This window comes from Marmota monax, unplaced genomic scaffold (genome assembly GCF_021218885.2).
Source record: "Marmota monax isolate L192 unplaced genomic scaffold, Marmota_monax_Labrador192_F-V1.1 WCK01_AAM20220418_F8-fsc00215, whole genome shotgun sequence".
In the NCBI taxonomy this organism is placed as follows: domain Eukaryota; kingdom Metazoa; phylum Chordata; class Mammalia; order Rodentia; family Sciuridae; genus Marmota; species Marmota monax.
The window spans coordinates 151,798-176,238 of record NW_026695214.1 but is presented as its reverse complement, the minus strand read 5'-3'; the positions used below and the strand labels follow the sequence as shown (position 1 = coordinate 176,238).

The following is a 24,441-nucleotide window of genomic DNA, read 5'->3' as shown; positions in this document are numbered from 1 at the left end:
CGCCTGCCCCTGGGGGCCGGGGCCCGACTTCCGGCGCTCGGGACTGTCACCCGGCTGCCTGGCGTCAGGCCACTGCGGCTCTCCGGGTGGTGCACCAGAGGCTGGGCCGGCTGTCCCGGAGCCTCTGGGTCCCGAGACGAGAAAGCGAGGAAGGTCCTGGAGGAAGACCTGCCTGGTGCCGCCTGCGCACCGCCGCTGCCGCTGCCCGACTCCCCAGCCTCGGTTTCCCGGAGCGCGTGGGCGGTGCCGGAGCTCCGCGCTCCTCGGCCCTCGCCGCAGCGCTGCGGCGGCTTCCCGGGCGCCACCTGCCCTGGGCCGACCGCGAGACCGGGGCCCGGGCAGGCTGCGCGAGGCGGCGGGCAGTTGGCGGGGCCTTGTCGTGCACCCTTTCTGCCCCTTCTCGGCTGCAGACTCCGATGGCGGCGGCAGGGGGGCTGGCAGACCCGGCGCCGGTGAGTAGGGAGACCCCTTCCGAGGACCCCGAGCCTCATGGAGGGAAGGACTTTCCCTAGACGACTTGTGCCCTCTGGCTGCTCGGGTGGGAACCGGTACCCTCCAAACCCGGAGGTCCAGGTCAGTGAGGCGTGCAGGTGTGGGATTTGGAAGAAATTCCAGCGGGAAGGTCCCCCACGTGCAAAGGCTGGGAGCGGAGACACCTTGGTTCTGGGCACAGCGTCCTCGATGTGGAAGACTGAAATGGCAGGTAGAGGAGTTGGGACTTTATCCCCAGGGCGTGGGAGCCATAGGATGTTTTGAAGAGAGACCGGACGTCCTCCCAGTTAGGATTTTGAAAGCCTCTCACCTCTTACTGAGCGGAGAACAGATGTGGAGAGGTGTGTCCGTATGAAGGGTGAAGGTTCCCACCACAGCCCAGGTGAGCAAAGGATGGCTCCTGGACTGGATGGGGAAGCTCGTAGGGGAAAAGTTTCAATTACGCGTGGAGCTGCGTTTGTATCAGGTGTGTGGGGTACGAGCAAGTGTTGTGAGTGAAGCACAGTCGGAAGCTTTTCAGAAGCCTAAGTGCCTGAAAGGCACTCAAACGGTAATTGAAAACAGGTTCCCCCCACCACCACCACGGAAAGATCAGGAGTTTGCCATGTCTGAGAGTGAAGTTGACATTGTAGGTGTCCTGAGCCAAAGCAGAGTTTGGGAATTGGGCTGAGGAGGGGGTGATCTCACAGACTCAGTGGAGGATGGTCAGTTTCAGTTTCCTAGAGAGAGGAAAATGGTTGGGAATAACTGCAGTTGTCAGGGCAAGAGTCTGGCAGGTGGCTGAGGGAGGGGAAGGTGGAAAAAGAATGAAGAAATAGAGGGGACAATACTAGGGGGCAGTAGGGTATTGACTTCCTATGTGTCCACCAGGCCCTTTGGACCACCCTCCTGTGGCAACTGATTTCAGGGACTAGCCTGGAAGTGTCAGGGGCACAGCAGGGAGGATCCTAGAGTGGGCACACCCTGGAGTGTCCACAGCTGGGACTTACACAGTTGCTGTGCCAGCATAGGAAGGGCACATTTGGGTAGGGTCATGAGTGGTCTTGCTGGGTCGAGTGGATGCCAGCCAAGAACCATGAGGATGGCTCTCACTTGCTTCTGTAAACTAGCCAGGGGAGAGGCTGAGAGCGCTTCTGTGGCCTGAACAGGAAAGGTGGAAGGAAGGGGGCCCAGATGGGTGGAGGAAGTGCCACTTGAAGATAGCGCTGGAATAGAACCCCAGGAAGATCGTGAATGTTCAGAAAGTGCCAAGGATGGTGACCATGGGGACAGGATCTGAGTTCTGAGTCACAGCCATACCTTAGACTGCTTGCTGTTGTAGGGCCTGATTGCCTTTGAGGACATAGCTGTGTATTTCTCTCGGGAAGAGTGGATGCTACTGGATACAGCCCAGAGGGCTCTGTACCGCCACGTGATGCTGGGGAACTTCGCACTTGTGGCCTCACTGGGTAAGGCCCTGGGTCCTCCATGGGAAGCCAAGTTGGTACCTGGCTGGGTCATCAGGACTATCATCTCACCTTCCCACCCACCCAAGAGCAGGACCTTCTGGCTAGACGCCACATGAGGCAAGGGTCAGGATCTGGAGATGTGCAGGCTGCTCCATCTTACCCTGTGGCCCCATCTGACTGAATCTCCTGTGCCTGGGCTCAGTCCTCTTCCTGTGGTGCCCCAGAACATATGCTGCTTGCAGGGATCCTTGAGCTGTCCCACTGAGGCCCTGCCCTGTTGTGACCCCAGGTTTTCCTGATGGCACAGATAATATCGTCTATTTCCAGGAAGCCCTGACTCCTGCCATCTTCTGTGGGATGGGTTTTCCTGACTTGACGTGGCCTCTCACTTGAACCACCTTGTTCGTAGGACTCTCTGCCTCCCGACCTCGTGTGGTCATCCAGCTGGAGCATGGTGAGGAGCCTTGGGTTCCCAGTGGGACAGATACAGCCCTGGGCAGGAATGCCCACAGAAAGTCCAGCCTTGGTGAGTTGGGGCTCAAGGTAGGGGTGAACTTGGGACCAACCGGTGGCCCAGCCTCTGACTCCCCTCCTGTAGACAGACTGTCTCCTCTGGCTGCCCATCTGCCTCTTCTCCCTTCTTTCATCATCCTGTCTTGGAGGCTATGGCCTGGGTCTAAAAACATAGGATCTCTTTTCACACAGGAAGTCACCTGACTGTGGTGAGACCTGTTCAGAGTCCTTCCTCCAACTGGGTGGTACAGCTTCAGACCTCCCCATCTAGCTGTTACATCTGTTGGGTATTCCTTCCTCCCTTCATTCATGTGTCCAGATGTTGCTTGAGTTCCTGCTCTGGCCAGACCTGTTCCAGGTCCTGGGAACACAACCTTGCCGAGGATACTCCTTGTCCTGCTCTTTGGGGCTAATGCAGGGGAGAGGCAGTCAGTAAACTGTTCACAAATTGTCTGTAGCTTCAGAAACAAATCAGAGCAAGGAGAAAAAACAGGCTGGGGAATGAACTGTGGGGAGGCATCTGTGGTGGGATAGCCAGCAGAGGCTCAGGTGGTATGTAGTAGATGCTGAGTTCTCTATACTCCCACATCTGGTTGTCTGGGCCTTTCCTCTTGACCCTGGGGGTGCAGATACAGTGGATGCCATACCTGTCAGGGCAGATGCTCCTTCCACCGGCTTCCTGCAGGGCCCGCGTAGGCTTCCGCTTTTCTCCCTAGGCTTTTTCGTCCATCCCCTGGGTTCCCCCTGCCTGCCCAGCAGCCTGCTCTGGTCACATCCTGGCTAGATGCCCCAGGCAGCCATCATTCCTCTACCCTCAGGTTCCTGCTGTCTGGCAGAGGACAGAGATGTTTCTGGAGAACCGACACTGCCAGGGGCCTTCCTGCATAGCTCCCCTGAGACACCTACTAGTCCAAGCCTGGTGGGAAAACGGGGTGCCTTCTCATCTGGAGAGAGAAAACCTTCAGGTGTGTCAGTGATCTACTGGGAGAGGCTCCTGCTAGGCTCAGGCAGTGGTAAAGCCAGCATCAGCCTGCGACTGACCTCCCCACTGAGGGCTTCTGAGAGTGGCCAGTCTAGAGAGAAAGTCCTTACAGACTGCCCCGCTCCAGGGAAGTTGCCACAGATGGCGGAGCTGCAGAAGCCACATGTGCAGCCAGCTCACCCCAGAGCCTTCCCAAGCGATCCAGACCTCAGAACCATCTGCAGTGGGGGAGAACGGGGAATGGACACAAACTGGCATGAGCCTCAGAGACTCATGGGTACCCAAGAGGCCCCAACCTGGAAAGAGCTGGGCGAGGCCCTCCATGCTGCTCCCGGTCTGCTCCCTGGGGAGAAGCCCTTTGAATGCAGGGCATGCAGCAAAGTGTTTGTGAAGAGCTCAGACCTCCTCAAGCACCTGCGCACCCACACTGGTGAGCGTCCTTACGAGTGTGCACAGTGTGGCAAGGCCTTCAGCCAGACCTCACACTTGACACAGCACCAGCGCATCCACAGTGGCGAGACGCCTTACGCATGCCCGGCCTGCGGCAAAGCCTTTCGGCACAGCTCCTCACTGGTGCGGCACCAACGTATCCACACAGCAGAGAAGTCCTTCCGCTGCAGCGAGTGTGGCAAGGCCTTCAGCCACGGCTCCAACCTCAGCCAGCATCGCAAGATCCACGCAGGCGGGAGGCCCTACGCCTGTGCCCAGTGTGGCCGCCGCTTCTGCCGCAACTCGCACCTGATCCAGCATGAGCGCACACACACGGGTGAGAAGCCCTACGCCTGTGCACTCTGTGGTGCCGCCTTCAGCCAGGGCTCTTCACTCTTTAAGCACCAGAGGGTGCACACGGGTGAGAAACCTTTCGCCTGCGCGCAGTGTGGCCGTGCCTTCAGCCATAGCTCCAATCTCACACAGCATCAGCTGCTCCACACAGGTGAGCGGCCCTTCCGTTGTGGGGACTGTGGCAAGGCCTTTGCCAAGGGAGCAGTGCTGCTTAGCCACCGGCGCATCCACACAGGAGAGAAGCCCTTTGTGTGCACACAATGCGGCCGCGCTTTCCGCGAGCGCCCAGCCCTCTTCCACCACCAGAGGATCCATACTGGTGAGAAGGCCTTGAGGCGACCCAGGGCCGGGATGCGTGCCCAGGCCAGGTCTCCTTCGGAGAGCTCGTCAGAAGGTGTACATGGGAAGGAAGCCAAAGCCTCTCCTTCCTCAGGTTCACCCACGGCCCTAACGTCTGCCGAGTCCTAAGGGCACACCTCTACCCTTCCCCAACCTTCTGTGAATCCCTTTCACAGCTAAAGGCCTGTGTCCACTGCAGGTCCACAAGGGGGAGAAGCCCTATGCGTGCTAACCAGGCACAAGGAAGATTCTTTGGCGTGCTTCCATTTGTACACAGTGACAAGATTTGCCAGTTCAGCTTTGGGATACACCTGTGTCCTCAACGAGGTCGTATGCAGAGATACCAGGAGGAAGGACCTGGTGCCAAAAAAGGCATTCCTGCCTGGTGATGCCTTTTCACTGTCTCATGACTAACGCTACGGTGAGGGGAGAAGTGCAGGCCTGAAGAAGTCTTCACAGAAACTGGCAGCTGGCGACACCTCCCTCTCCCACCCCCCGTGCCCAGGCCTCAGTTCATCCAGAGCTGCTTTGGATCTGACCCAGCAAATAGGAGGCTACAGAGGAATGACAGTCAGGATGTAGGACTTGGGCAAGTGGTTGGGCTCTCAGCCTCAACTACCTTCTCTGGGAAAAAGAGGAAAAAATTTGGGCCCATCCCATAGAGGGTGCTCTTCAGGTGGGTACCTGTGGGGAAATTCCTCTTGTCAGCCCTATGAACCCTGTGCTAGTTTGCTCACTTTAAAGATGAGTAAATTGAGACACAGAGAGGAAAAGCGAGTTGCCCAGGACAGAGCTGATACTAGAAGCCGGGGGATTGGCTCAGTTTCACATACCTCAGCTCCCAGGCCTCAACGTAGTCAGCCAGGCCTGAGGGTCTGACCTGGCCACACAGCTGACTCACAGGCAGTGCAGCCCTGAGGGAGGGGATGTGGCTGTCAGCATTGGAAACTGGCTTCCCAGCAGCACTCATTCACATTCCCATCTTCGTTCTGTCACGAGCTCCTGTTACCAAAGTCAATGTTATGAGGATTTTTTTTTTTTTTAAATGAGGAATCTTTACATCCAAAGCACTGATGAGAACTGCAGAGGAAACAAGACAGGGTTGCTCATTTTTGTTGGGTTTGGTGGCTACATGACCTGTTCTACCTTGGTTGGAAAGTGGACAAACAGCTGAACAAGAAGGCCTTGTCATTACTTAAGCCTATGTAATGTTCAGCCTTCTTCTGAAGCCACTTCCCCAGTATAATGCCCCTTAATGCTGAGGACAGATGGATGGAGTGGGGCCATTTGATTCCTATATGGTTAAGCAGACCAGGCCCTCTCCTGATCTGGGGCTTCACTGCCAGGGTAGGCAGCGGTCTTTTTAACCCAGAGGAGAAAGGGGGGGGGGGACCCAAAACGATAGCATTTACAACTTGAAATGGATGTAAGTTATAATTTTGTGTACAGGCATGTGGAAGTCCATGGCCTCAGCCTCTTCTCTTGGCTCCAGGGGTGTTCAGATGTCTCCCTAGTAAAGGTTTCTTTTTAAACATTGTGAACAATAATAGCCTGGTGCTTGTTTCACTCTAATGCAATGCAGACAGTATTAAACACACATAACACAGATGTGTCATCAGGGTGTCTTCGTCCCAGAGTTTCAACCTGAGTCCCCTAGAGAAAGTACAGGGTGAATATGCGGCTTGTCTGCAGCCCAGTGTGGGACTGGGACACCTGTGTCCCATTGGTGGTTGCAGGTTGGTGGAGGAAGCAAGGAGATCTGGGTGGAAGCTGCTGCCTTCCCCTGAGCAGCAGCTCTCCTGGGAGATGAGCCTTTGGGGATCCAGTCAATGGGGGGGGGGGGGGGGGAGAAACTGGGACAGAATATGTACTCCTGCTAAGGCACAGCTGGGGCAGCCGTATGTGGTATCCTAGCAAGGTTGACTCCAGCCCAGTAGGTACACCAGCCCCATCACCTTAAGACCCTGCAGTCCTCTCCTATACTCAAAGAACGTAAGACCCAGCTGTCCTGCTTATCAACCACTTGGGCCATACCCATCTTCTGCCTTGAAGCCTCCTGAGACTGTTGTCCACCCCTCCTGTATGAAGTCAGTCTGCAAAGCTGTGAAATACAGACAAACCCCACCCTGCCACAGAGGTACTTCTAGGGAACTCATGAGATTAAGGACCAAAGGCATCTGTTGAACAAGTGTGTATCCACTCATGAAATATTTCCTGTGCCTTGGGCAGAATTTCCTGGATCACCCAGTTTATGTCCTAAGCCCTCCTGACCCCTTAGGCTGGATCCAGTGTCCTGTCTCCCCACCAGCCTCTCCTTGAGCTCTTTCTCACCTTTGGGCTGTGTTCTTGTTCCTCAGCTCCAACCTCCTTGAATCTACCTCTTCTGATACCCAGAACTGGCTGGGGACCCCAACCTGGGCTGCCTCCTCCATCTGCCTTGCCTTTCTCCAACCCCTGTGGTCTTGTTGGGCTGGTCTCTCTTAACCCAGTCAATTTGTAACTGTAAAAGTGTACCTGAACTTTCTGGGACAAAGGTCGACTGAAACATAGGCATCACAGGTAGCTCAAATCCAGAAGACTGGTGGTATAGCTTAGTGGCAGAGTGCACCCTGAGCATGCCTGAGGCCCTGGGTTCAATCCTCAGCACTGAAAGAAAGAAAGAGAAAAAGATAAATCCACAAGTGTGAGGATGGGGAAGGGTGTTAAGGGCAATGGCATTCTGAAGCTAGATGTGGGAACTGTCACTCATTGATGAGAAGCCAAATACTTAATTGGCATTTGGGTAAGTCCAACTAGGCTTACCCTGTAGCACAGCAGGAGGCTTGGTGAACAGCAATCCAGGGAGAAGGGTCTTCCTGTAAAGGTACCTGGAGAAGAGCTCTCCACCCATTGGAAAATTGTTCCCAGACAATCTGCAGTCCCAGAGAAAATACCGAAGCCCTTCAAAAACTAGCACCCTGATGAAGCCACTGGACAGGTAAGAGTTAATGAGCTCTACCCACACACTGCTCCAAGGTTCCAGTCAGCATTTAGGACTACTGCTCTTGTCCTGAATTGTTGGCAGGTATCTGAAAAACCAAAACACCTGCAGATAAAGTTCAGTATTGAGTGAGTACGCCACAGTTCAGCTACTTGTTAGGTGGAGGCAGAATGAACCCTACCCCACAGTTAAATAATAATAACGTTGCCTGTTGTGAAAAACCAGCCACTGTCTACTTCTGTTTTGCAAAATAAACAGAAGGTTGAGCACATCCCACAAACTTGGACACCCTTCATGTGCCTGTCAGACTCCTAAGGGTAATACATAGTTACCTTCTCAGTAAATGTATGCCCCCCAAAGTCCGCAGGGCATTAACGGGTTGAATGAGGGTCTCCAGTGCCTCCTTCGAAGGAGAACTCTGAGCGAGGTGGAAGCCTGCGAATTCACGGAGGTTGCCACGGAGCGGCATTTAGGATCTCTTCGGGATGGGGGAACGCTGTGGTCGTGGCCATGGGGAGAACTGGAAGTGGGCAGCCGTGCTCCACCGGTACCTGGGGGGGGCTGGAGTGCCACCCCGCAGGCCGCGTGGTGGGGTGGGGAGAGCCGAGGCCGAGGGCCTCCTCTGATTGGTCGGGAGAGCACGCTCTCACTACCCAATAGGCCTCGGGTCCGCTGCGCACATGCGCAAGGCTTTGACGGGCAGTCCCGGTCCGCGGTGGGTCCGCCTGGCGCTCGGGTGTGAAGACCGGGCCGGGGGGCGCTACCGCTGAACCCTGCGGCAGTGCGGAGTCTTGGAGAGGAAGGGATGCCATCCGGTCGCGAGGAGTTTGAAAATGCGCTCCTCGGGGAGCAGGTGGTGCCTGAAGGGCCGGCGCGGGATTGGCCGGGCTGGGGTCGCCGGGGCCACGCGCGGGCGGGGCGGGCGGGTGTGAGCGCCGCCACTTCCGGGAAGTGGCCGCCGGCCCGAGCGGCTGCCGAGGCGAGCGCGTTTCTGACTGGCCCGTGCGCGGCTTCTTCCACCGCGAGGGGCGCGCGCCGGTCCTGCTCCCCGGCGGCGGAAGTGCCGCCGCCGCCTTGGTCCCGGCTTTCCGCCCACCCAGAACACGTCTCGGCGCCCGGGCCCGGACCCGGCACTCCTGAGAGATCTGCTCCGTCCCGTCCCGTCCCGTCCCGGGGCGCAGACCCCCAAATCCCCGGGTCTCGGGTAGGACAGGCCTGACGGACCCCCAGGTGGGCATGTTTCCCCCAGATGCTCTTCAGGGCTGAACCCGCAGTCTCACGCCACGCGCAGCTCCGTTTGTTTAGCTTCTGCTTTGGGGTTTACTCGCATGGGCCCAGCCTGCACGAGGCCTCTGCAGCAAGCACCGCGTCTCGGAACCGTGTCAGCACTCGGGAGTGCACCTGGTACTGCACCTGCTTCGTCTGTCTCCTGGCGAGGACAGGCCCGGTCCCCAGAGCCAGCTCTTCAGGCAGCAAGTCCCAGAGACCATTAGGACAGACACAAAGCCCGACCTTCCACACTCAGGGCTCCCAATCCCCCAGGACCAGCTGGTCGATTGACCGTTCGCTTCTGGGCTGGGGGAGCCACTTTCCTGTCTGTTATACCCAGGTGTTGGTTTTTTTGTTTTGGTTTTTGGTTGTTGTTGTTTGTTTTGAGACAGGATCTCACTAAATTGCCAAGGCTGGCCTCGAACTTGCAATCCTGCCTTAGCCTCCCAAGTTGCTGGGATAACAGGTGTGGACCACTGCTCCTGTCTTACCTGTATTGGATCGAACTGTTTTCCACTTTCCTGGCAGCTTCCTGGACTCCTTCCCTCCAAGCGTTTATCCACAAGGCATCCTCCTGATCTCAGCTCCTGTGACCTTCTCCTTCCATGAAGCTTTCCTGGAGCCCCCACCCCTTACCTACTCTTGGTCTCAGGGTCTCCTCTGTCCTGGCCTTGGCTCCTGGGCTGGGCTTTGTATCTGTCTCTCCTTAGCCAGGCCCTCTTGAATGACACTTTGATCCCTCCTTTTCTGTAGGTCCCTCTTGGTGATTCCCAAAAGACCCTCTGAAACAAGAATGCCATCCCCACTGAGGTCCCCACACCAGTCCCTCAGTAATCTTGAGACCACCCTTGAGGAGCCTGAGGCTGCACGACTGAAATTCCGTGGATTCTGCTACAAAGAGGTGGCAGGGCCCAGAGAGGCCCTGACCCGGCTGAGAGAGCTGTGTCGCCAATGGCTGCGGCCTGAGTCATGTTCCAAGGAACAGATGTTAGAGCTGTTGGTGCTGGAACAGTTTGTGGGCACACTGCCCCCTGAGATCCAGTCCTGGGTGCAAGGGCAGCGGCCAGGCAGCCCTGAGGAAGCTGTAGCTCTAGTTGAAGGGCTACAGCATGACCCTGGGCAGCTGTTGGGCTGGGTAAGTGTGGTGTCATTAACTTCTAAGGACAGATCAAACATAGAGCCCCTGTGACTTACCTCTTTTTCTCAGATCACAGCCCACATCCTGAAGCCAGAGGTGCTTCCTGCAGCCCAGAAGACAGAGGAGTCCTCAGCAAGCCCCTGCCCCTCAGGAACAGTGGAGTTCTCTGGGGCAGCCCCTGGAGAGGGTCCACATAATGCCAGGATGGAAGGGTCTACCCAGCTCAGCTGCAGTGTGAAGGAGGAGCCCAGTGCTGATGGGCAGCATGTGGGTGAGGGAGAGTGCCACACCACGACTGTGGAGCTTGTGGAAAGAGTGTGCACATCCCTGGAGGGGAGTCCTAGGCAGCTTTTTTTTTTTTTTTTTGGTACTGGGGATTGAACCCATGGGTGCTTAACCTTTGTGCCACATCCCTTTTTAAAAAAGAGTAAACCCCAACGCAGAAGCTAAACATCCCTTCCTTTTTTAAAAAAAATTTATTTTGAGATAGGGTCTTGCTAAGTTATTGGGACCTCGCTAAATTGCTGGCACTGACTTTGAACTTGCACTCCTCCCCTGGCCTCCAGAGCCACTGGGATTATAGGAATATACCACAATATCTGGCTCCTCAGGAGACTTCTTATGCCAGGGCTTAGACTCTGGAAATGAGGGTGGATGTCCTTGGCTGGGATGGAAGCCCTGGAGAAGATCTGGGAATCAAAAGACATACATAGGGCAGAGGTGGACCAAGACTTAGGCAGTAACACCAGATCCTCCTCCAGCCTGGCTTGTGTGGGTAACTGCTGACACCCATTCCCATCTACCTTACTTTTCAGCACCGCCCAGTCCACTGCTTCCAACTGAGTCTCCCAAGGGGCATCTTAGACACCAGGACACAGCCTCCACTTCCTTCCACCCACCCAGGATTCAGGTGAGCAGTCCCCAGTGGAAAGTACAGGTCCCAAGTATGGGAGGGAAACATCCCTGGTGCATGCCTCTGCCCTGTGGTTTTTCCAGTCTTGGCCAAATGCTATTGTACTTTGTTTTTGTTTTTTGTTTTTTGCTTTTATTTTTTGTACCAGGGTTTGAACCTAGGGGCGCTTTGCCACAGAGCCACAACCCCAGTCCTTTAAAAAAAAGGCTTTTTTAGTTGTAGATGGACACAATACTTTTATTTATTTATTTTTATGTGGTGCTGAGGTTCAAACCCAGTACCTCATACGTGCGAGGCAACCGCTCGGCCACTGAGCTACAATCCCAGCCCTCCCCAGTTCTTTTTAAATTTTATTTAGAGATAGGGTCTCACTGAGTTACTTAGGGTCTCACAAGTTGCTAAGGCTTCCTTTGAACTCAGTCCTCCTGCCTCAGCCTCCTGAGCTGATGGGATTACAGGTGTGCACCACTGCGCCTGGTTCTTAAGCTCTTTACTGCCCAAAAGTGGAGTAAGTAACGGGTGCCCCAGAAGTCCCAGGGGTAGAGGAACAGACTGTTGGCCTCTATTATTGGAAAATTTGAGCCTCAGATCATGGAAACCTGGTCAGAAGTGACCAGAACTGGTGGGCTTGCCTTCTTCACCTCCAGAGAAGTCACTGGGGAGATTTGCAGCTCCTAGAGGTCTAGGGCCAGAACTTGGAGATTTAAAACTTGTGTGTGCAGGTTGGGAGGAACCAGTGACAAACTGGCAGGACTTCAGCACCTGGGGTCAGAACAAACACTCTTCCTGGGAAATGCCTAAAGTCCCTTCTCTTGTAGGGTTTTTCTCAAAAGGCAGTCAGCTGGGGGCTGGGGAGGTGGCTCAAGCAGTAACGCGCTCACCTGGCATGCTCGGGGCGCTGGGTTCAATCCTCAGCACCACATAAAAATAAAATAAAGATGTGTGTCCACCGAAAACTAAAAAATAAATATTAAAAAAATTCAAAAAAAAAGGCAATCAATTCAAAGCTCCTGTCGTCTTGAGCACCACGTTCCCAAGTGTGTAGAGTGGGGGCTGTCTTCTCCTGGTTCTTTTGCTACTATACCACCTAGTGGGAGCTTTCTCAGCAGAATGGTTGGTTGAGGTGTGCTTTGAGGCTGAGATTCCAGGTTCCTTCCATAGTCTGACGGCACGGTTAGAAATCTTAGGCTGAGTGGAAAGGTTGCAGGCTCCATGGGATCATCGCTTCCAGCCTTTACCATCTCTATCTTGGTTATATATGGCCAGCTCCCTGCTCCCAGACTTGCTTTGGCTTGTCTCTCAGGATTATTTTTCCCAACCCAGCAAAGCCCCAGATGGCAGGACTCAAAGGCAGGAAGTATGTTTCCCAGTAAAGCCATTGGGGCCTCTGCCACATGCCAGGTTCATCCTCTCTCGGGGTCTTGCCAGAAGCAGCACACAGGAGCCAACTGGCACCCACTCTCTGAACTTACTTTCTTTTTTTTTTTGGGGGGGGGTGGTGCTGGAGATTAAACCCAGGGCCTTGTACTTGCGAGTCAAGCATTCTATCAACTGAGCTATATTCCCAGCCCCCCCACACTCTGAACTTTCTCCACTGCCACTCCTGCGTCCCCTGTTCACATCCCAAGGTGCAGTCAGGATCCTGGATCCTCCTTCCTCCCCACAGCCTCATTTCCATGTGCTCAAATGCTCCCAGCCTTTGAAGACTCTTGTAGTCAGAGGCTTGGCAGGTGGCTGAGTCCCCAGCAGTCCCTGAGTCTCTTGCTCCCTTTAGCATCCTGTTAAGATACTTGAAAGGGCAAAGGTTGGGGGCAGCCATAATGGTCTTTACAAAGCTTAACCTGAATCCCACCCTGTTTCAATCTCTGACCAGAACAATGGGTGGACAGCTCAGACAGGTGAGTACTGGCAGGCTGGCCGATGATCTGAAGGAGGACCCAGCATTCACAAGCCCCTTCTTGGCTTGTGCCTTATCTAGCCCATAGATGAAGCTTGGGTAAATAGGTAAGGATGCCACCCTAGCAGGCTGGGGTGGGACCACAGTGATGAGCTGCATCCTCATCCTGCAGGAGGCGTGGGGGCTGCTGGACCCATCACAGAAGGAGCAGTACTGGGACGCGATGCTGGAGAAGTACGGCACGGTGGTCTCGCTGGGTGAGGACCACCGGTCCCTTCCCGCCTGGGCTTGGGTTCAGGCTGCTTGCCTGGGGTTTCGCACAGGCCTCCCAGGGCCCAGTCACAGCCTTCCCCATTCCAGAAGGCACCCACCCGGGGCCTCGGGTGATCTCCCACCTGATCGTTCGTTGCCCACCCCAGCAGGGCTGCCACCCCCGCCAGCCAAAGAGCGGGCTGAATCCAAGTCAGAGCCTGACCGTGAGCCAGAGCTGGGGACACCATGCTCCGGACCCGAGGTTGGTGAGAGCCGCTGCCCAGGCGAGCACAGCCTGAACCACCCAGAAGTCGGGGCTGAGGTAGACACTCCTGGGCGCAGCCAGGTCTGCACATCCCCGCCACCAGCACTGCCACTCCCGTTCTCCCCCGCGCAGCCGAAGCCCTACGTGTGCCTGCAGTGTGGCAGGGGCTTCGACTGGAAGTCCGTGTTCGTCATCCACCACCGCTCACATGCAGGAGGCCCCTGTCCCGAGAGGCCACCACAGGCACCCCAGGAGCCAGTGGCACAACCCCCGCGGCGCCCGGTGGGGCCTCGGAGCTATACCTGTGAGGAATGTGGGCGTAGCTTCAGCTGGAAGTCGCAGCTGGTCATCCACCGGAAGAGTCATGCTGGCCAGCGGCGCCACTTTTGTAGTGACTGCGGCCGCAGCTTCGACTGGAAGTCCCAGTTGGTCATCCACAGGAAGAGCCACCGGCCTGAGGCCCCTTGAGCAGGAGGGCTGCCCTCCTGGGGGGCGGTAGAGGGGGGACACCTGTGGGCCTCTGGGCCTAGATAGAGCACCCTGGGGGCCAACTCCAGCCTACTGGAAACTCAGAGGACAGTAAGGAACTCTGGACCTGCCCCCAAAAGTCCACCTGGGAGTGAGGGAAAGCTGCTCTGTTCCTCCTGCCCTGCCTTCTAGACGAGGCCTGGGTGGGAATCCAAGCTGAGTGGTGACTGTGGGGTGATCACCAAGGCCTCCCTACCTGAGGTATAAAAGCCCAGGACACGCCCTCCTCCTGGGACCTCTTGCTCAAAAACTGCCTTGCTGCCCCTTCCTACAGAAGTCCCTGTGGAAGGTGGCAGTAAGCTCAGAAAAGCACAGCTGATGTCTGTCCTGCTGTGTGAGACCCCTGGACCTCCATGTGCACGTTTCACCCTTAGCATAAATTATATGTTTTTAGCAGGTAAGTTTCTGAATAAGAACCCTGATTTCTCACTTCTGTTGGTCAGATCAGCAATCTGCCTGGCAGCTGGAGGCTCAGGGCAAATCCTAGAATCGCCAACCCTACGGTCACAGCCCCAGATCCCCCAGCCTACTTTCATCCTTGGCCACCAGCCTTTAAACTCTTGAGCCTGGGTTTGGGTAGACAGGGCACTTCTTTTCAAAGCATAGATGGACAAGAGTGACCTCTGAAGGGTGACAGATGTCTCTGAGGCCATGCAAGCCTTCAAGCCAGGGCTGCATCCTCACATCCTTAGTTGGTCATGCAGCAGAAAGGCAGAGGATCCCCACTGCCCAGGGAGAGCTGTCTGGCTTTCTGGACAGTCACTCAGGACTTGCAGTATCGGTTTCCTAATAACTGCTCCAATGAACTCAGTGGCATGAAACACTGTAGATTTATTCTATGTTGGTTTTTAACATTTATTCTATGTTGGTTTTTAAGGTCAGAACTCTGAGACATGTCTCAGTGAACTAAATCAGTTTATCAACAGGGCTGCTAGTTCCTCCTGCAGAATCTGGGAGAGAATCCACCTTCTAGAGGTGTCCTGAATTCTTGACTCACGGCCTCCTCCTTCATTTTCAGTGCCAGCAGTAGCCAGTCAAGTCTTTTTACATTACATCACCGCCACTCTTCTGCCTGTCTTCCACTTATAAGGAGGACCTTTGTGATGACTTTGGGCCCACTTGGATGCTTCAGTCTCCCATTTCAAGGTCAGATGATGGAACATGGAATTCTAATTTTTTTTTTTTTTTTTTTTGAATACCAGGGATTAAACCCAGGGGTACTTAACTACTGGGCAACATCCCCAGTCCATTTTTGTGTTTAGAGGCAGGGTCTCACTTGGTTGCTTAGGGCCTTGCTAAGTTGCTGTGACTAGCTTTGAACTCTCTCAGCCTCCCCAGCTGCTGGGATTATAGGTATGTGCCACCACCTGGCTGGGATTTTTTTTCCCTCTTTTTAAATTTTTTTTATTGATTTTTTAAAAAATAAATGACAGTGGAATGCATTACAATTCTTATTATACATATATACCCAATTTTTCATATCTCTGTTTATATATAAAATAGGTTGACACCCAATTCGGTGTCTTCATGGATAATGTTGTCCATCACATTTTACCATCCTTGCTAATCCCCTGACCCCTCCCTTTCCCTCCCACCCCTCTGCCCCAATAAGATAGGATTTTAACAAAAGTGAATTGATGGGAAGAGCACAATGACTCCATCAAGCAGTACCTGTGAAGAGCCCATAGACCTTGAATCCTCGACAGGGACAGCAACAGTGGCAGAAAATGAGAGATGTTTAAAGATGTCTAAAAAACCCAGCTCAACTCAGTTTCCAAAGTAGGACAGACTGTCAACCAGTTGGGCTTTGGGTTCAGTTTTGGGCTCAAGAAACATTTATCCCATGTTCTGATCACAATCTGGGCTTTCCTAAGGCTGTGGTGCATTCTCTTCCTTTTCTTCATCACTGTCAATAGAAAATGAGTTCTCGGTTACTTATATGAAATGAAATTAGATTCCTGTCTTGGGCTGGCCAGCACCTTGCCAGGGAATTCTTGCCTGCTCAGAGGGATAAGTCTCCTTAGAAATTAAAGTCTGGAATAATTAGTGAAGAACAAAAGACAAAGTCAGAAAGATTTTTTTCAAAGTTGGAGCCCCTGATAGGTCCAGTCCACACAAGAGCTGGACTCATGTGGCTTATTTAAGGGGGTAGAGAAAAGGCAGGGATAAGGTTTCAAGGGTGGAGTCTTGCTTCTTGATGTCTTGCATTCAGCAGGTTGATTGCATCTTGGCAGGTTACACCCATCTCAGAGGGGTTGTGAGGCTGGGTGGTTAGCAGGTCACCCCATCTCTGGTGCTGTGTGGGACCAGGCAGAGCGGAATAAGGCTCACAGTGCATCTAGGCAGTCTTACACAGAGGAAATGTCCACTGGAAGTTCCCATTCACTAGGCTGCAATGAGCCCATGGACAGCTCTCAACAAATTCCTATTTCACATCACAGACAGACATTACCGATAGGTTAAAGATCTGAATACAGAAAGAAAATTAAAACATCTAGAATATAATATAGAACAGTTTCAGATGACTTTGAATCAAGAAATGCTTTTTTGGTTTTGGTTTTGGTTTTGGTTTTGATTTTTGGTCCTGGGGATTGAACCCAGGGGCGCTTAACCACTGCGCCACATCCCCAGCTGTTTTTTAAGTTTTATTTTGAGACAGGGTCTCACTAAGTTGCTTACGGCCTAAGTTGCTGAGGCTGGCTTTGAACTCATGATCTTCCTGCCTCAGTCTCTTGAGCTGTTGGGATTCCAGGCATGCACCATTGTACTTAGCTGAGAAATGCTTTTTAAAACAAGGCATTTATTGAATATTGTTCATCTGGGTGAAATTAAATAATTTACTAAAATATATGATTTTTCTATATTATCTGTAGTATTAGTTTAAGTCAAAGATAGCATGCATACATTAATAGATTAATGTTTAATACTGACTTCTCAAATTTAAAAAGTTTTTTAAATTTAAAAATCTAGAAAAGTGGGCTGGGATTTTTTATTTATTTATTTATTTTGGTTGTAGATGAACACAGTACCTTTATTTATTTATTTTTGTGTGGTGCTGAGGATCGATTCCAGTACCTCACATGTGTTAGGCAAGCGCTCTACCACTGAGCTACAACCCCAGCCAGGGATTTTTAAGTTCTTTTTTTTTTTAATATTTATTTTTAGGTGTAGATGGACACAACACAATGCCTTTATTTTTATGTGGTGCTGAGGATCGAACCTGGGTCCCGCCTGTGCTAGGTGAGTGCTGCACCACTGAGCCGCAATCTCAGCCCCAGATTTTTAAGTTCTTGATGGGCACATGAAAGTGTGTTCCACACTTGCTTGGGGTCAGTTTACTTTGCATCCCCAAGAGTTCCCAACAATTTAACACTGTGGACTCTCATTATTTCCTTTTCAAATCTGTGGACAGAAGGTAATTAGTGTATGTCAATAGAGCCCACAGTTGCTCATATGTGCCACCCTGTGTGTCACTTTGTATACCTGGTTTGATCTCCATGCAGGTGATCCATTCATGTCTTCACTTCTTTTCTTCAGTCGTTTATCCACTGCATTGGCCTTAGCTAACTCAGCAGCACTGTCAGCCTCCAGAGTGGGTTGTAGAATCTACATCATCTCATGAGAAACTAGGCCAGGCCAGGCCTGAAGTGGTGCCCACTCATCTGCTCCGTTCCCTGAGCTGCCTCTCCAGGGACTGTGCCTTTTCATACCAACTCAAGCTGCTGCTTCTCTACCAGGTCCCCCTGTGATTCATCTGATCTTCATGGTGACTCCATGAGCCTTTCCTTCTCCCCACCCAGGTCTTCCTCCAAGACTCTTCACTTCCGGGGCTTCTGGTTAAGCCCACTTGGGGCCCAGAAACACTCTCCACTGCCAGAGCTGACCCCATGATTGGCGAGCTGGGATTTGACCTGGGTCTGCCTCACTCTGGAAGCATCTGTGGTGTGGTGTAAGAGCTAAAATTCAAGCCCAGTATTATGTTCTGCCTTGATGTCTGAAACCAGTGAGGAAGTCCTTGGATGACAGCACATTCCCTACCCCACTGTGCTCCCATTGATAAGGGCCTAAGCAAACAAGTTGGTAAATGGGCCAGGCACAGTTCCTGCTTAGGCTTGAGTAGCAGGTCTCAATTCCCTCTAGCCTGCAGAATTATTCAAACCAGTCCGGTCCTCCAACAGGAACCAGGAGCCACCTCAGCCTTTTATCAGGAAGACTGCTTCCTACAGCTCCTGGTCATTCACTCTATTCCCAGAGCACTTTTGAGGGAAATGTCTTGTCAAATAGTTAACTTTATTAGATCTTCCTATTTGTAAATTTAATGGATTATGATCAGAAAAGTGGATCCTGGCTGGGTGTGGTGGCTGGGTTCCATCCCTGGTGGTGATGGAGGGGGTGAATCTGGGTCCTGTATAAACTCTTCATAACATTTCACACTCACTAATATGATTGTAATAAGAAAAGACAATAACAAGTGTTGGGGAGGACATGGAGAAATTAAAACCATCATACTGCTGGTGGGAATATAAAATGGTGCAGGTGTTTTAGAAAACTTTCCCCCAAAGTTACATAGTAACACTATATTTCACCTTTTGATGGTCTTTCTAGTCATTATCTAATACATTTAGAAGTAAAATGACGGGCTGGGGATGTGGCTCAAGCGGTAGCATGCTCGCCTGGCAGGCGTGCGGCCGGGTTCGATCCTCAACACCACATACAAACAAAGATGTTGTGTCCCCCGAAAACTAAAAAAAAAAATATTAAAAAATTCTCTCTCTCTCTCTCTCTCAAAAATTCTCTCTTTCTACACTTAAAAAAATTATTTAAAAAAAAAAAGAAGAAATAAAATGACAAGTAAATTTAATGATTCAGATATTCTCCTGAAAAGAGCTCTGGATCAAAAAAGAACTGATATTTCTCTGCAAATTGTTCTCTGCTGCACTTAGCAGGCCAAGAATTAATTCCCAGACTGTGTCTTGCAGTAGAATCTATTTTCTGTTTTCCAGGTTCCTGACTGTAAAAAGAGGCAGGGAGTTCAGTGGCACATGCTTATAATTCCAGCTACTTGGAAGCTGAGAAAGGAGGATCGCAAGTTCAAGACCAGCCTGGACAACTTAGCAAGGCCCTGAAAATCAACCAGTCAAAAGTTTAGAGGACTGTAGAATCTGTTGTGAAATGCATAGAGCAGGCTGTGGGTGTAACTTGATGATGCAACACTTGCCTAGCATGCTTGAGGCCCTGGGTTCCATCCCCAGTACCATCACACACACACACACACACACAAAAAAAATTGCATAGGAGGCCCCTTAACCTGACTCAATTCCAGGGCTTGAGAGACCCTGTTTAGGGTAAAAGCCTAAAACCATGAAACAATGGGAGTGTGGAGGCGAAGGCAGTTCATAACTTATGTTGCTGGTGCAAGTTTACAAGCCTTTTGTTTTCAGAGCAGACAAGGGCATCACAACCCTGAATAGGATAGTCCTCTGGCCCGTCTCTCTCCAGGCTACAGAAGCTTGTTAAAGCAGAAACTCACATGATGGTAGACAACAAAGTTGTAGAACAAATAAATCCAAAAGCTAGCTCTTTGAAAAGACCAATAAATAAAATAGATTAAAGCATTTTGAACCTGAGTGCTAAACTATCAAAAAAGGAGACTTATTAAGGGGCTGGGGGCTGGTGTTTTGGCTCAGTGGTAGAGCACTTGCCTAGCATGTGTGAGGCACTAGGTGTGATCCCCGGCACCACATAAAAATGAGCAAATAAATGTGTTGTGTCCATCTACAACTTAAAGAATATTTTAAAAAAAAATTTTTTTAAAGGGGGCTGGGGTTGTGGCTCAGTGGTAGAGCGCTTGCCTAGCACATGTGAGGCACTGGGTTTGAGTCTCAGCACCACATAAAAATAAATATTGTGTTCATATACAACTAAAAAAGTTTAAAAATAAGTAAAGGTATTATGTCCATCTATGACTAAAAAAAAATATTTTTTAAAAAAGGAGATTAAACTGTATCCGGGCCAGGATATAGCTCAGTTGGTAGAGTGGCTGTCTTGCATGCACAAGGCCCTGGGTTCAATCACCCTCACCAAAAAAAAAAAAAAATTATATCCACAGAGAGACATCAAAATGAATATTGTGAATAACTCCTTGACAACACATTTAAAAATCTAATAGAAATAGGTTTTATTTCTTTTCTTTTTTTGGGTGGTGCTGGGGATTGAACCCAGGGGCCTTATGCATTCAAAGCAAGCACTCTATTAACTAAGCTATATCCTCAACCCATAGAAAATAGATTTTCTACAAAAGCAAAGTATTAGATAAAAGCATCTGCAACATAAACAACAATATTTTTGAGCCCCCAAAAAGAAAATGACTACAACATAATAAAATGTGGAGAAAGACTATGAAGCAGGAATTCATATCATCAGGAACTTTATTAGGTTGATAAACCAAAAATGAGGTGTATGCTTAGAAGTAACCAGAAGAACACCAGCAATATGTGGGTAGACCTGGTCTGCCTTTTTCTTTGCCCCATATCCCATTCATCACACTGTTGGGTATTAACAGCATTGTCAACAAATAAGACATAATTCAAAATAATGGCTGGGTGTGGTGGTGCACACTTGTAATCCCAGCAGTTTGGGAAGCTGAGGCAGGAGGATCATGAGTTCAAAGCCAGCTTCAGCAATGGTGAGGCGGTAGGCAACTCAGTGAGACCCTGTCTCTAAGTAAAATCCAAAATAGGGCTGGGGATGTGGCCCAGTGGCTGAGTGCCCCTGAGTTCAATCCCCAGTACCTAATAATAAATAATAAATAAATAAAAATAATGTAATGGATCGCTCAGTCTTCAAAAATAGCAAATAAGACTCCAGACAATAATGTAATCCTAGCTACTGAGTCAGGAGGATCACAAGCTCAAGGTCAGCCTGTGTAACTTAGCAAGATCCTGTCTCCAAAATTAAAAGGGCTGAGGATGTGGCTAGGGTTGTAGCTCGGTGGTAGAATGCTTGCCTAGCATAAGTATAAATTACTCAAGCTGGATGGGTCTGAGGATCCAGAATGAGATCTTGTTTATAACATTTATGCCCTTTGACCTGACACCTGCACTGACAGGGTTTGCTAAATAACTCATAACCTCTCTCAACTGCAGCTACCTTCACCTTAAAGTGGAACACCATTACAACCTACCGTATGGGATGCATTTGTAATGCCAGATTCATGGGACCTCAGTAGACCTCCAGGAGCCGAATCCGATGCAATCACAAGAGTCTTTATTGCCAGCTCGAGCCTGGACTCACAACCGTTCCCGATGCAATGGTCCCGGTCCTTTGTCCAGGGAGATTTTATAGGTTTTGGGGGATACTCTGTGCATCACAACATCACACAGCAAATCATTCCATACCGCAGGAAAGTCAAACAACAACTCTTTTTTTTTTTATTGGTTGTTCAAAACATTACAAAGCTCTTGACATATCATTTCATACATTAGATTCAAGTGGGTTATGACAACAACTCTTTTTTTTAAATATATTTTTTTAAAGAGAGAGTGGGAGAGGAGAGAGAGAATTTTTTTTAATATTTATTTATTTTTTTTAGTTTTCGGCGGACACAACATCTTTGTTTGTATGTGGTGCTGAGGATCGAACCTGGGCCGCACGCATGCCAGGTGAGCGTACTACAGCTTGAGCCACATCCCCAGCCCATGACAACAACTCTTAACATTGATTAGCACATTCACTGGCAGGAACAAGTTGGGTAAAGGTGATTGGCTAGTACAAGAGGGGGGGTTCCTTTGAACTGATTAGTTTAAACCACAAGGGGTGTACTTACTAAACTACATGGTTTCCCAACATGTTATCTACCACCATAAACTACTGGGGGTCATCTGGCATCCCAGGTATTTCCCTGTCTCATGCTGATTGGTGGTTGCTAGGGGGCTGCTGTGGATCCCCACCTAGCCTGACTGAGTCAGGGACACCTGGTGCAGCAGATCTCTCCTGTTATTTGTAGACAAACAACTCAGCAGGTGGGTATGTGCTTAGGAGTGCTCTGTGGGTTTTTCCAAGGACAAAGGTCACACCCACTTCCTTTGTCAGGCTTTGCGCTGAGGTAGAGGCTGGTTTCTCAAAAATGGAGTCCCACTAGTTTCTCACATGAAAGGGTAAGATAAGGTGTCGATTGAAAAGTACCAGCCCTAGCTTGACCCCCAGGCACCCCATGAGTGTTCTCAGACACAAGTTTATTCCTATAGTTGTTTATGATGATTCTCTCAAATGACAGGCAAGACAGACAACATGTCTGTCAGGAGCTGCCACATAGGAACCAGATGCCCCTTAGCCTTGAGCAATGAGAATGTGGAGATGTGACAAGCCAGCCATGGGGTGTGTGTGTGTGTGTGTGTGTGTGTGTGTGTGTGAGAACTACGAGCATTGAGTGCCAAAGTGGACTGAACCCACTTTGCCCCTCTGTTTGGGCGAGCTTGGCTCTGGTCTTTTCGCTGGCTCTGCCTGTGATCCCCACACAGCTCATGAGATGGGCATGGCCTTCCTAGATGTCAGTCGGCCTGCTGACAGTAGACAACACAAAGCTAGACTCAACCCCTGGAACCTGACCCCTGGCCTCATTTGAATAGCTTCTCCCCAATAAAAGGGTTCAGCTCCTCTCTCTCTTTCCACGGACATCTAAGATCAGAGGAGCTGTCATAAGACCCAAGAAAATGGTATTTCTCGGGCTGGGGATGTGGCTCAAGCGGTAGCGCGCTCGCCTGGCATGCGTGCGGCCCAGGTTCAATCCTCAGTACCACATACAAAGATGTTGTGTCCGCCAATAACTAAAAAATAAATATTAAAAAAATTCTCTCTCTTCTCTCTCTCTCTCTTTAAAAAAAAAGAAAGAAAAAGAAAATGGTATTTCTCTGTCTCTGTGTGATTGTTTCATGCCAGCCCAGTTCACCTGGAGTGACCGTAAGTATTTAGTCGTGGGATGTGATACATGTCCACTCTGCAGATGAAGAAACTGAGGCCCTGAGTGACATCAGAGCAAAGATGCCAAAAGCAAAGACACTAGTTAACCCTTATGGGAAAATTTCCTTTCCCCTTTCTAGATAAACATCCTTCAAGGTAACATCCTTTCAAACATCCTTCAAGGTAAATATGGGGTAGACATCTGCCCCATTTTAAATTAGAGGAAACTGAGGCATGTGGGTGGGGGCAGGTGGTTCTAGGGACTTGCCCCAGGTCATGCAGCCAATAAGTGGCTGCCTTTCTTCATGCTGCAAGTTCTGGGATCCAAAGACAGGTTCAAATCTACCACCATTCCCACTCTCCTCTGCATCTGGAACATGTCACCTGGTAATCTGTTCACTGGTGGTTTCCTCAGTCCACATTTCAGATGCTGGCTTTTTCTGATAGTAGGAAATACAGAGACATGGCCTCACTGCCCAGGACTCCTCAAACTTCTTGCCACAGGAATGCAACATTACTTATTTGCAGACAACTAAAATTTAACACCCACTCACAGTGTGGTACATGCAAAAATCCTGATACCTGGACAAAGGGTAGCACGAGATTAAGGGCAACCTTGTGCAGGAGCTCGGGGAAGCCTAGAGAGCAGGGCTTGTCAGATCTCAATGGATGGTCATAAGACATGACAGGCACAGGACCACAGCGGAGGTGGCCAGCACCCACCTCTGCTGTTTCATACATGCACTCCAACCTCCCCCTGGGCTGCTATCTGCTTTCAGAGGGTACAAAGACCTTAATGTAACAATGACCTACTAAGTTCATGGCAGGAGAGCCATCCAGAGGGCCAGCCTCTGTTGCTAGGTGCCCACTGTCAAATGATATCAGACCTTTTGTGTACCGGGGGGAGCAAGCTGAGGTTGCAACAGTAATGGCCAGCTCCTGCTGCTATGTTCATACAACTTCTAGCTCCCTTTCTGACCAGAGTCCTTCCTAAGAGAAATGGTGTCTGCAACAGGAGACAACCCTGGGCCCCAGTCGGTGGCAAAGTTCGAGCCTCTACTATCATATCCACACAGCTATAAATGCCTTCATTGCCAGGCTATTGACCTCCTGGGACAAACAGGAATGTGAATGAATGCAATGACCTACTCTCTGCCGGGGAGGAGAGCTGGACCCCAGTGGGCCCAGATCTCAGACCAGTTGTGTAAAGGATCCGCAGTTCTGTGGGGAGCACAAGCAACCTCATCAGCTGGGAAAGTCAGAGAAAGGGCAGATGACAACAACGGGAGTCGGTCACAATGCCCAGCAGGCACAGATGACAGATTCTCAGAGCCAGACCCCAACTGACAGGACCAGAACCTGGGAGAGGTGCAGTCGGTCCTCTCCCCAAGTTGACCCGCAAAGCTTCAGAGTCTACCAGGCGGAAGTTTGTGGAGCTACTACGGCTCTGCTGCTGGCTTCAAAGGCCGGTCAGGTCTCCTGTGGGCCCTTGGATCAGGAGGCCAAGGCTCCCTCAAGGGCTCAAAGGAACTTCAACCCAGAGTGCTGCCCCGGGACAGCCTAATGCAGGTGCTACTGCTATGTGGTTCTCGCCGTCCGCGCCCCAGAGGTGAGATCAGCATCCCCCACGGAAGATCCAGCCTCAAGGCAGAGCCGCAGCTGCTTCTGCGGAGGCCGGCTCACC

The 24,441-nt window shown here is 51.1% G+C and overlaps 2 protein-coding genes and 1 long non-coding RNA gene across 14 annotated transcripts; 2 read left to right on the top strand and 1 right to left on the bottom strand.

The window, feature by feature from the left end:
* Znf324 (zinc finger protein 324) lies at positions 1-6,089 on the top strand. Of its 2 annotated transcripts, none has more exons than XM_046430949.2 (4): positions 1-452; positions 1,814-1,940; positions 2,350-2,466; positions 3,272-6,089. In XM_046430949.2, exons 1-4 carry the CDS (start codon positions 417-419, stop codon positions 4,684-4,686), a joined length of 1,695 nt encoding a protein of 564 aa, XP_046286905.1. In that variant the 5' UTR covers positions 1-416; the 3' UTR covers positions 4,687-6,089. The 2 variants fall into 2 exon arrangements, with proteins under 2 accessions (XP_046286905.1, XP_046286904.1); XM_046430948.2 differs by lacking the exon at positions 1-452 and adding an exon at positions 455-573.
* On the top strand, positions 2,349-22,650 carry Znf446 (zinc finger protein 446). Of its 11 annotated transcripts, none has more exons than XR_009225594.1 (10): positions 8,257-8,390; positions 9,560-9,941; positions 10,014-10,211; positions 10,760-10,854; positions 12,927-13,011; positions 13,177-13,268; positions 14,818-14,945; positions 16,965-17,039; positions 17,600-17,748; positions 18,803-19,421. XR_009225594.1 is itself a non-coding variant. In XM_058574756.1 (9 exons), the coding sequence occupies exons 1-9, from the start codon at positions 8,371-8,373 to the stop codon at positions 17,360-17,362; spliced, it is 1,104 nt and encodes a 367-aa protein (XP_058430739.1). In that variant the 5' UTR covers positions 8,257-8,370; the 3' UTR covers positions 17,363-18,796. The 11 variants fall into 11 exon arrangements, 7 of the variants coding, with proteins under 7 accessions (XP_058430738.1, XP_058430739.1, XP_058430740.1 ...); XR_009225593.1 differs by having other exon boundaries at positions 13,174-13,268; XR_009225596.1 differs by lacking the exon at positions 18,803-19,421 and having other exon boundaries at positions 10,014-10,215; positions 17,337-18,796.
* On the bottom strand, positions 5,560-8,240 carry LOC124084099 (uncharacterized). Its single transcript, XR_006849042.2, has 3 exons — positions 7,870-8,240; positions 7,360-7,625; positions 5,560-7,203 (listed from the first exon to the last, which is right to left on the bottom strand). It is a non-coding gene; the product is annotated as an uncharacterized LOC124084099 (long non-coding RNA).
* Positions 22,651-24,441: the final 1,791 nt, after the last annotated feature.